The sequence below is a fragment of the Catharus ustulatus genome, chromosome 1 (genome assembly GCF_009819885.2).
Source record: "Catharus ustulatus isolate bCatUst1 chromosome 1, bCatUst1.pri.v2, whole genome shotgun sequence".
NCBI classification, from domain to species: Eukaryota; Metazoa; Chordata; class Aves; order Passeriformes; family Turdidae; genus Catharus; species Catharus ustulatus.
Genome location: NC_046221.1, coordinates 141,218,691 through 141,231,126, shown reverse-complemented (window position 1 = coordinate 141,231,126; position 12,436 = coordinate 141,218,691). Strand labels below are relative to the sequence as shown.

The 12,436-nt window shown below is 36.7% G+C and overlaps 1 protein-coding gene across 1 annotated transcript in view; it reads right to left on the bottom strand.

Annotated features, from left to right (window-relative positions):
- Positions 1 to 6,213: 6,213 nt before the first annotated feature.
- The window catches only part of RIMS2 (regulating synaptic membrane exocytosis 2), a 387,858-nt gene continuing 381,635 nt past the window's right edge, over positions 6,214 to 12,436 (bottom strand). Inside the window, exon 28 of the mRNA XM_033063078.1 lies at positions 6,214 to 6,390. Within this exon, the coding sequence (XP_032918969.1) occupies positions 6,214 to 6,390 (177 nt within the window). The remainder of the gene's footprint in view (positions 6,391 to 12,436) is intronic.

Genomic DNA, 12,436 nt, shown 5'->3' with positions numbered 1-12,436 from the left:
AAATGGGCAAGAATTTTTCATAAACTCCTAACACACTCCACCCAGATCAATAATAATAGGAAACTCTGACTGAAAAAACTTTTTTTTTAGGTCCTCTGATTTTAAAGACACATTCAGGCAATATGTAAGCAGCTCTGCTTATCTAATCACAAGAGTGCAGAGGAGTTATGTTAGAGAGACACAAAATAAAGTTGCTGCTTCATGTTCAAGGACCCAATGAATCATAGCTCCCCCAATGGGTAATGCAACATTTTGCAGCTGAAAAGAGCTGGTGAGCGTTGTACTGCAACCTACCATTCTCATCCCAGGAATGGCAAGATCACTTTGTTTTCATGTTAAAAAAGTTGTTAGACCAACATCTTCTGTTGAGAGCTGCATGCTGGCATGCTTTCCCTGAAAACCTACATGAACATTGGTTCTCTCTCCGTCCATGGCAGAAATTACTCTGAGTGAACCTTTATCTATCTATCTATCTATCTATCTATCTATCTATCTATCTATCTATCTATCTATCTATCTATCTATCTATCTATCTATCTATCTATCTATCTATCTATCTCTGCTGTAGAATACCTGTACTGCAATTCTGCTAAAAGACTGATCATGCAGTGGGGAAAGAGTTTCAGACTACCATTTTCTCTTCCAAACATGTGGCCTGTTTGGCTACAAAGGTTAGAGACAATTAACTTGTTTCATCCAGTTGTGCAGTTGAAGCAATCCCAGAAATACTTTTGAAATAGCTTTAAGAAACCAAACAGCACATACACTTTGAAAATGGATTCTTAGTGTCTGTTATCTTTGGTAGAGTTTTTTTTATATTTTTACCAGAATAAAGACTTTCAAAACCATTACTGGCTTTCACCCCTCTGAAGGAGTTTGCAAAGAATGAATTGACATGCTTTTTCCTCCAGAAAAATACTGCATTTAGCTGTTAATTGCTGCAGTCACAGTGGAAGGGTCATAAAATACTAAAATTACAATTTAATGAAAAACTAAGGAACAAATACTCATCAGGAATGAGTTTTAAGACCTACAAATTAAATTCTCTAAAGTAGTTTGTTTTTGTTTTTTTTTTACTGAATGAACTAGAATTAGAAAGTGAATTTGAAATTAATCTTTATACCTAACAAAGGAAGGGGCACAAAAAGCATAAAGAACATTTAGAAAGAGAAAAGGTTTTGTATCTCAAGAAATACATTACTTAAAACCATACATTGGATTCTGTTTCTTGAATTTAAGTGCTCTGAAAAATTACACCCTAGCTGAATTTTTCCACTACAAATTTTCCTTTCTTGGTTGTGTCATCTTCCTATTTAATCAGCTCTACTCCATCTACCATCTTTTAGAATTCACTTTCTTTCTCCACACAGGTTATCCCTCATTTCTTCCAAATAGATAGCAAAACTTTGTGACTTGCACACGCTTTTTGTTTCCCATCTCTGCCCTCTCTGTCCACCCACACAGATAATTGCTTTGTCCACACTCTCTCTCACCATTTCAAATGACAGATACTGCAGTGCTTTTCTCCAGCCCTGGCAATTTACCCAATAACCCCTTCCAGGGTACTAGAGAAAAGATAAGTTTCATAGCCTTTCTATTTGGCTGTCTCATCTTCCTCCACACATCAGTAAAAAGTTACACTCTCTTTTACACAGTTGTATATAATTCATCCTTATTTCCAATATCTTAGCACTTGTTTCTATCATCTCTCATTCAAGGCTGAAAGATCAACTCCTGATCATCAAACTTGCCATTCATCCACTTGATATATTTTTAGCAGGCACCTCATGTTTTGTCCTCAATGTCTTGAATGCTTGAAAACAGCTCTCCAGAAATGTTTGCAAAGATACCTTATTTTCTCTCCTCAAATCTCCTCTTAGCATCCATTCTCTGTTGTCAAGATGTTCCCAACACTGTGTTGTATCTATCTCCATGATATGGAACATCTCATTGTTCTTCTGTGCTTCCCTCTCTGAACTCGTATGTTATTTCATGATTTAGACTCTGTGTGCTTGGAACAGAAGTTGTATTTTTCTACTGTATTGCAAGAGTGAAATCCTGCTCTGTGACTATATTTGCTGTGTATTCACATCACAAAACAAAACTATTGTGACTATCAGAATCAATGCTTAGGATTGATATTTAGAAAAATATTAAGAAAGGATAAAATTTAGAGCAGTCTTAAACAGATTACCTTCAATAAAAAGTATTAATAATCAAAGATTATACCTAAGAAGCCTTTATTTTTGGCCCTGAGATTATCAAGGAGATGGAGTAAGAAAAACAGTCAGTGAACTCTACAATACTCAAGAGCAAAGGTGGAGCCACTCTTTGTTTGCTAACATGTACTGCAGAGAAGGACACAATTATGATTTCCCTATAGGTCATGCATTTGCCAAAGTTTAGTTTTACAAGGTTTAATTAAGGCAAAATCTGATGCTGCAACCATTTCTGCCAAAAAAAGATTAGTTGATTTAATGTACTCCAGTGCTCCAAAAGCTAACACCTTTTATTGTGCCAAGGTACTCTTTGAAAGAGTCATGGGATGAATTAGTGATGGATGTCTGTGTTTAGTCATTTCAACCCACCCATGATTGCAGCAGACTGAAGACCTTAGTGGGGCTATTACTACCACTCAGAAAGTATGTAAACACAGTAACATCAAGAGGTATGAGGTATCCTAAACAAGGTAATTTTGATGATGCAGGGATTGCGAGCAGGCCCTGCATTTCAGAGTGCCCAAAGGAAAGGTGACACCTGTCCAGCTACAGATGCACCTCTGTAAAAGAAGTAAAAATATATCTTAAAAGTTCCCATCTGCAATATAGCTTTCCTTGATGCCCAAGATCTCAAGAACTATGTGATAATTTCCTATTTGATACTTCCTACATGATAATTTACTATTCTATCAAGGAAGAATTGGCTGCCTTTGTTCTTCTGGGTCTCTCTAATACCTACCAATATGTTTAATTGATATGTTTGGTTACTTTTAATACTTGTGGTGTGTCTGAAAACATTCTTTTTTGGAAGCTGAGGTCATTACCTTATCTTATAAATTGCCATGTATGTGTTGTTTTAAAAATTGCCAGAGAAATGAGTGAAAGGCACTGAATTTTCAAAAATGCTGACAATTGATCCTGCCTTTGGGCTTGTCCACTGAATACAGAGGTCATAATATTTCAATATGTTAATGAGACACAAATATGTGTGCATATAAATATGTATACATACCTATAGCTGCCCCATCTAGGAATCAATCTGACTTTTTTCTGTTTTGTTCTTACACTAAAAAAATGTTCAGACAATACTAAAAAATGAGTACTGACTCTACCACAGGAAAGGAAGGTGACCAGAAACTTTTCTGTTTATTCACAATTTGCATACTAGAAGTGGTCAATATGTGCAAAGTGGGCAAATAATTAGAGACTGATTTCCATGAAGGGAGTCAAAATGTAACACAAAAAAAAGTCACTACACAACAAGATGTTACTTAATAACATCTTGCTTCTTTATACTGTAGAGATCCTGACTTGTGCCACTTCTTCCCGAAGGCAGAGAGCAGCTGGCAGCCAGAAAGAAAAGCTGGCATAGGAAACAAGATGCTGCTTCTCCAAAAGGACTTTACCTTCTGTGGGGGACAGTATATTGGCTAGAGACCAGTTTGAGTGAAATCTAGAAACCAGGAACAGAGTTATACTTCTGGAAGACAGGACTTTCAGATCCATTAAACTGGGAAATTAGTGGGAAATGGAAGAGAAAAAGCTTTTTAAATAATCATTTTACACAAAACAGCAATCCCTGGAACACATATGCCAAGGCACTCTTAAAGACAGCTGGTTCTGAATACCTGTTTTAGCTAAAATCTAAAATGCATGATCATGATTGAAAGAGTGATGGCACATTACATAAAGGTAGTAGTGTGGCTATGTTAGTTCCTATCACCCAAGACTATACATTAGGCATTTTGATTCTCTCTGTACCCTCTTTGTTTTGAGTATGTTATATATGCGAGCATATACAAGCATGTACATGTATAAGTTTCCAGCAAAGAAAGAAAATTGATTTCCATAGATTGCTCTGTGCTTACCCTAATGTATATGAGTACAATTTTACAGGCATAACTTATCTAGAGGTAGTGCAGAATTGTCAGGCTAAAAGAAAATGTATTTTTTCTGAGATTTTCTGCCATTCTTGTGTGGTTGAGAAGGGGTTCAAGAATATTCATCAAATCTGAAACTAATTTTTTCTAATGAAGAAAGAAGTAATGAAATAAGTATTTCTCTCAATGCAACATACATGGATTTTGCAATACAAAATGTCATTTATATTGTTTTAAGGATTTGTGGCAAAATGTATAATTCTAGAATATTATCTGATAAAACCAGAGCCAATTGTGCTGCAATGCTTTTGGATACAATACAGCAGCTGAAGTTCATGACCCGTCCACAATACAGCAATCCTTGACAGTTATTCACATGGAACAAAAAACGGAAAAGGAAGACTCTGCTTTATCCACATTGATTGTCAATTATTATGCACCACAAAGAGGACTGAAAAAAAAAAATCCAAATTTTCTTCTTTAGTATGGCCATAAACAAAGGTAAAGATAATTTTGATATTGCTGAGTTTTCACTCAAACAAAACGTTTTTCCATGAAATAATAATTCAAGTAGGAAATAAATAAAGAAGCTTACAATTTCTACTGCTTATTACAGTCAAACCCAAACTTTAGTCTAAACTAATTTAATAAATAATATGTTGCAGTTGTATGCATATTAATGAGTCAAGTTGGTGTGCTGCCTCATTTGGTATACAGAACAAGTTCATTGAAGCTGAGAATGAAACTTGATTAAATATGAAAGCATGATGACTGAAAGCAAAAACAAACAAAAAAAAAGGAGTTGTAGGGAGCATAAGCAATAAGCAAGCAAAGGGAATAAAAAGGGAAGACAAATAGGGTACTGGTACAGGAGAAACAATAGATCTATATAAACAGAAATATATTTTACCTGTCATCCTCTTTCCCTTCCTCAGCTTGGTCTTCTTGAGCTTTGTCATCGTGCCCTGATTCTTTGATCTCCTCCTTATCACAGTTCTCTGTCACCTCTTGCCCTTCCCCTTTTTCATTTATTTCTTGCTCTTTTGCTTTTTCCTCCTCCTCCTCTTTTTCTTCCTCCTCAGGAAATACTTCATCTTGTTCATCCCCTTCCAGCCCTCCCTCTTTTTTCCCCTCTATATCCCTTGTTCTTCTGAAGTCAACAAAAATGGAAAAAGGCATGCAAAAAGAAAAAGAAAATAATAAATTAAAGTTAAGGTCATGGAGAAGAGCATGCATGAAGGAAGGAAATGCAAAAGAAATGAAACAAAAACTAAAGGATAGAAGCAGACATCATGTAAGTCATGCTAGGGGTCCAGCCTACACTAGAGACCCTTGGAACATTTTCTTAGTAAGTCCATATTCAAATAAAACTTGCACGGCAATGCCTCACATTTAGAAAGAAATGTACGACAAAAACAATGTGGTCCTAGCAATGCTCATATGAGCAGAGGCTTGACTTTTGCAAATGCTTTCTTTCAAGAGGACAACTTTCTCAGAATCACTATAGGTGATGGAGGTGGGTTACACCTTCTAGAAAAATTATTTTTCATTTGTTCACCAAATGAAAGCCAAAGCTCCTCTGAGTGCACACAGGGTGCAGGCAAACAAAATGCTGTGCTTTGGTCACAGATACACAATGTACATCTTGTTGAGCAGCTCAAAGATTGTACATCTACAGTTAAATTGGACTAGTGTAAGTATTAAATAAATGGAATTGGTCTGTGTAAGTATTAAATAATTCATCTATAAAAGTTCAGCGTTCTATTTAAAAGAAAAATAAGATGCCTCTGTTGGCACAAATTTTGAAGTTTAACTGCCTTTTCAGCCATATTAAGTATATTTTACAAAATGGTTTTCAGAAAGCATGTCTAATGCTTGCTGACAGCATATGTTTGTTATTCCAGTGTATGTTAGATAATCCAAGAGGACAAAACTTGGCTAAAAACAAATTCCATGAAGACTTCAAAAGTATTAGATAAAACAGACTTTTAAGCCAGTATTTTGCAAAATCCCTGCAAATGTCATTCTAAGCAAAACGCTAATGTCAAATACAACTATTGAGTGTTCCATTGCTAAAATTCCACAGCTACAGCTGACACTGTAGCTCATGATGCTCACCTTATTTTCTTGTTTCCCCTTGGGCGCTCTGACTGCACCGACATGTAGCTCGTGCTGCTGAAACGGGACGCACTGCTGGTGCGGGACACGGCCGAGACATCGCTGACATCGCTGTCCGAAGACTTGTTGGACACATTGTCTGAGCCTCGGTGAGGATCCCGCCCCGGCCGGTACTGCAGGAGGAGAGGGACAAAGACATGGGCTTGTTGTGACACGCCACCACAGATCAGCTCTGGACCTGGTCCCTCCTGCTATCTAAACTGCATTTGTCACCACACTGTCTGAACTTTTACAATTAAGGTTTTCCTGATACAGAATGGAAATCATGTCTTGGTTTCTATTAATTTTACTCTGCTTTGCTATCCCAGTCAAGTTAGCTCCTCGGTTTTAGCTTGTACAAAATTTCCAGCATGTCCAAAACTTTCACAAAGCATAGAAAAGACATCTAAATCCTCATAGAATATTCTCACCACAACTGTTTCACCAGTGCAGAAAGGAAAGCAGAGAGATTAGTGATGTGCCTATGATTACTGAGCTCATGAAAGATTAAACAGGAGGCAGAATGTGCTGCATGCTATCTATAAAGTACATGTGTCTTTAGGGGCCTAGCCTGTTTACAAGAACTTCTAACTGACAAATGTTAATTTTTTTCCCCCAAGTAAATAGATAGATAAGATTATCAAACCAAAAGACACAGCGTTGTTGCAGCTGTGCAAACAAACACACATCTTGTTGAACTGCTGGGCTGAGAAGTCTGAAAGGAAGACACTGGACTAGAGGTGATTTGTAGGGAAAATGTACCTGTGGCTCAGAACCTAAAAGATTACAAAGGCATTTGAGCTTGTGAACAGTAATAGCAAACGTGGAACTGGCAGGTGACTGGTGATCAGCAGTACAACAGTATCATGCAGAAGTATTCAGGTTAGAGCTGAATAAAAACAAGATATACCATGACTATTAGCACTAAATTAATGTTAAATCTGTGCCACTCTGCATGGCACTAGATGCAAATATAATAAATAGCAGAAATATATTTTTCCTTCTCTTCATATGCAGGCATTTCTATGTATACAGAAATACAGCAGTAGGCTGCTACTGTTAATCTTTCCAGGAAAATAGAACTTCAAGATGAATTGTCAATGATCACCAGGTGATTGTTTGGAAATAAGATAGAACAGAAAGATATGAAGAGCAGCAAAGACAGGACTGAACGAAAACAATGGGAAAAAATAATCTACCTAACGCATCAGTGGCTTGTTGAACTCTTGAGGATAGCAACATTGTACTCAGCTATATGGAGAAAATAATCCATAATGTAAAATGGCAGACCTGTGTAGTACTGTAGAAGAGAAGGGTGTCTGGGTTTATCTATTAAATTTGTCCCCTTTTTGTAATTTTAGAAGAACTTCTTTCATAAACTACACAGATCATTTGTTTCTGTTCTCTTACCAGAAATGTTACACGGGGAAATATTCTGAAAGACCATGCAGTATCTAAATAGGATTTCAGATATATCTAAATAAGACTTCAAAACAGCATTTCAGTGCCTTTCCTCAGAAATTATTTTTACACTTAGAAATAGCAGGTTATTTTGCTCATTTTAAGATAGGGAAATGAACAAGAAAAAATGCTCATGCAAGTTAGACAATACATCTGCTGCAGAGAGTGACCAATTATAGCCATAACTCCACACTTGTAAAAATGGTTGCACATTCTACACCAATTTTTATCATTCTTCCTGATCTGTGCTAATTTACCATACTTGTGTTCATCAACAACCACTCAAGTCCCCCCCATAAACTCAGCGTACCTCTGTGATTATAACATTCAGAAGTTTAAATATTTACTGACTGGTTCTATTGATGCCATCAGTGTTTTTGCTTGATGAAGACAGTGCATATTATTACTTCTATATTCAATTGGGAATGTAAAAGCAATGATTAAACAGCTGTCCTGATCATCAGAGACAATGGAACATAATACCAGAATTAAAAGGAGTGTCCTTTTCAGCAATTCCTTTTAAAAGAGCAACTACTTAGTCCTTTAGAGAAATAAAAAATAGTTATGCCTAGAGAAATGTGTATATACTGAGTCCTATCCCTCCCACCCAACCTTCCCTAGGATGACTCTTCATTTAAAAACAAAGTTATGAATGTGGTTGAGTGATATATAATGATATATAATGAAGACTAAGAATTGTTTTGGCAAAAAAAGCAACTTAAAAGTAAATAATTTTAGAAATATAATGTGGAAAAAAGACCAAATCATTACCTTGTCTCTTTTTTCTTGCTTGTACATAAAGGTATTTCCCATCAAATGCTTTTTGTTGGGACACATGTCACTGAAATATTATTTTACTGTTACAGTTTCAGAATGTTTTAAGATTAAAACTGGGAAAGTTAATTGATCCTTTCATTAAATCTGAATGTCTTAATATACAATACTTTTTAAAGGTTTTGTTTATACCTTGTCTGAGTTACAGTCTCAGCATCTGCTAACTGCCTACAAGGAAACATCTAGTAAATGAAATTAAATTGTCTTTCTTGCTGGACAAAGTTCAGATAGCTCATATTCACTCATTAACTGCTCCTAATTACCCTTTATTCTGCTGCTGAGGTGTACTTTTAATGTTATATCTGACTTAATTTTGTTTAGGAGATGGATTACAGTAGTGTATTGCACATTAGTGTTTCCATAATTCCAGCACAGAAGAGCAAAGGAACCATATTGCTGACAGAAGTCATCCTGGCACTTTAGTTTTGCATTTGTTTCTTAAATTGCAGTTCTATACAAGGCAGCTTTTGAAGTGCTCTTTGCTGACTGCCTCAAGAGTAAAATGCACTCCCATTGTGCAAATATTGACTTTTTCAAAAGTATTCGGTTCTTCCATTTCATATACTCCAACTGTAAAATGCAACCATTTTTTCAGGTTTTGTGTGGTTCAAGTTGCCCCAAGGCATCACATCTTCATATATTTCACATCTTTCCTTCCTTTCCTCCTCCAAATTTCACTTTTTTTTTTTTTCTAAATGTCATCCAGTGTACGACAAGATCAACTATTGGACTGAAAAAGCAATTTTTAACCAAGTGCTATGCCCCCATTAAATCTGAAAAACTGATACCATTTCCCATCCCTCTCCAGTGCTGTCCCTATGTCCTGTGCTGTAGGATTTGCACCATCTGACTGCACATTGACAGGGAACTGCAGCCCCATGGCTGGATCAGCATGGCCACTGATGTCAACCATTGGCTCCAGCAGCTACCCTGTGTGCTCCAATCTCCCCCACCAGAAAACACGAACACAAGCACAGTGATGAGCATCACACCTCCCCTGGGGTGAACAATTAGGTGGTCCAGGGTGTGTGAAATGATCCTGCACATTATAAAGATTAGCTAAAAAATTTCTTTCAGATTCTTTTTTTTTTTTTAAATACCAGCCGTGGCAGTAGGAAAATTATCTCCTGACTTTCTTCAGGCTGGGAATACAGGCCTCTTTTGCTGGAATATGTTAAATTTTCATTTCCACCCCAATAAAGACTCATATAATGAAGGTAACATTCTGGACTTTACAACCCATTAAGCAGCCAACCCAATCTCTTCAAGCCGTTTCAAAAATGGGAAGTCTGCTGAAAGCAGAGGGATTGATTAAAAGTTGTTTTTGTAATTTTAATAGTAAGATGATTTTGTCATATTTTGCAGTGTTGAAGAATGAGAATAATTTCATTATTACAGATTCTATCAAAAAAGTATTCCAAAGTTTCTAAAAAGAATTTTTATCTGTGTTAATAAAATCATCAGCTGGACAGCCTAACAAAAGGCCTATGCCTTTTAACTTCAAGAGATTACTGTCCTTTAGTGACAAATTCATTATTATTAAAGCTGAAAAGCAAATACCTACTCTGCTTCCTAATACAACAACCTCTGCAAACATTTTGACTTCTTTGTGAACTACCATTAAATGGCTGACCGGACACACAGAGCCACAACTCGTCTGACACTGATGCTCTTATTTCTGCAAAGAAACTGGTTTGGAACTTCTAGTTCAAAGGGAGTTTGAAGTGTTTCATGTTGCTTTACTCTATTGTTACCAGTCTTCCATCTTGGACTATACAGTCACGCAGCTGTCCAGGCAATTGACATTGTCAGTGATTTCTAAACGTCTTTTTATTTTATTATCTTTTCTTTTTTTATAGTCTACTCATCAGTTTTTATTTACTGGCATTTACATGGGGACATACAAATCTGGTCAATGTTTTTAGTGATCAAAATGTTGGGAAGATGTTTCAGACAATTGTCTATTGTGCTACTACCAGAAGATTAAAGAACCATTCTGGACTCTTTCAATAGTTCTTTGACTCACTAACAAAAGCTGTCAAACAGCCAGAGCACAGCAATTTGAAATGTTCTATACCTCTTGGTGTGAATTCACAACGTCTAAAGGCATTGCAAATTTTAGTTATTACCACACATTATTTGAATGAATGTTACTGGATTGTTTGATTATTTCTAAAACTTTTGTTAATGGCTGCCTAATGAAGTCTGACATTAAAAATAAAACCAAATACTTACTTAATAATCACAGCAACAACATTAGATTTACATCAAGCAAAAAATTCAAACGTTTTTACAAAATACCACACACAAATGAATACATACAATATATGTTTATCTTTAGCTTGCATGCACACAAAAGATGAAGGCTAGGATTAATCTGCCCTTTTATGTATTTTATACATAGCCAGTTCAATAATCTTTGTCAGTCCTGTCAAGATCCATCAAGACAATTGAGGTAGAGCCAGCCTAGTCTGCCTTTGCCAGTTCTGCTTTAGCTATCACATGGCACACAGCTGTCCCTTAGGAGATGAATTCTTGCACTGCTCTTGTATGAGATGTTGGGCATATAATGAGATCCACCATTGCCTTGGACTTCTTAATATGGAATGCAGGCAGTCTACCTTAGATTTATTCTTGGCTGCTGATCTTGTTTTCTGCATTGTAGTCCTGGATCCCATCCTATCTTCCTCCTTTTTATTTCTAATTCTTGGATCCTACTTTTTTAACCCTATAATTTTCTTCTGATGAGTCACACTGGCATTGTTCCAACTAACTGTTCTCCCTTCAGCCAGTTCTTGCTGTGTATTCAGCACCCTTTGATCTCCTGAGCCTGGCCCTGTGCACCTCTACCGGCATTTTTGCCTTGCACTAACATAAAGGAGAGAGCTATGGTGTTGTTACTTCTGAGCAGTACAGTGCCTGGACCAGTAAATCTAGCTGGATGTACAGTGGGTCTCTATGCATTCATCCATCACTTCCATTCCTTATACTTTTTTCTTTGGTATTCAAAACATTCCAATCCACTTCTACCTTGAATAAAAAGAACTGACTGATTTGCAAAACCCATCTTCTAAACCATCTGAATTTCCAATAAATTTAGACTACTAATTAAAACATCAATAACAAGGAACATTCATATTTCTATTAAACATGTGAAAAAAATTTTCTTCAAAAGTTTTCATATCCTTCCCTTTGTAGTGTGGTGTCATTTATTTATCAATTTCACTAACCAATACTCACATATGCAGTCTTACAAAGGAGTTCCTAAAACCTGATTTCTCTATGGAACTAAGCAATACAGCAAATAACATCCTACTACTGAATTAGGAAAGGAAAACAACAATTTAAAAGATTGAGTCAGCAGTGCGCATTGGCACGAAAGGGCAGCCTTGGTTGCACTGACTTGAGCACAAGTAGAACAAGAGGAGAGATTATTCCCCTCTGTTCAGGAGTCATTAGCCTGCATCTAGAATATTGTAAGCAGTTTTGAGACCCAAAGTGAAACAGTGACATTGATAAACTAGATAAAGTTTATTGGAAGGTCACCAAGCTGGTTGGGGGAGCTGGGCTCATTCTGACTGGAGCAATCACAGCTATGGGAGTACCTAACAGCAGTTTATAAAATCATACAGAGGACAGAATGACAGAGCCAAGCAATTCACAGCAGCTCGGACTGGTATAAGTAGGCACACTTTTACCACAGGTGCAGTGAAGTAATGGATTAAGTTACCCAGAGAAGTTGTGCAGTTTTCATCCTTGAATGTTTTCAAGACCTGACCAGATAAAGCCCCGAGGAACCTGTGTTAATGCCGTGCTGACCTTGCTTTGGACTCCTGCTAAGGGTTAGACTAGACAGCTCCTGAGGTCCTCTCCAACCCAAATTAC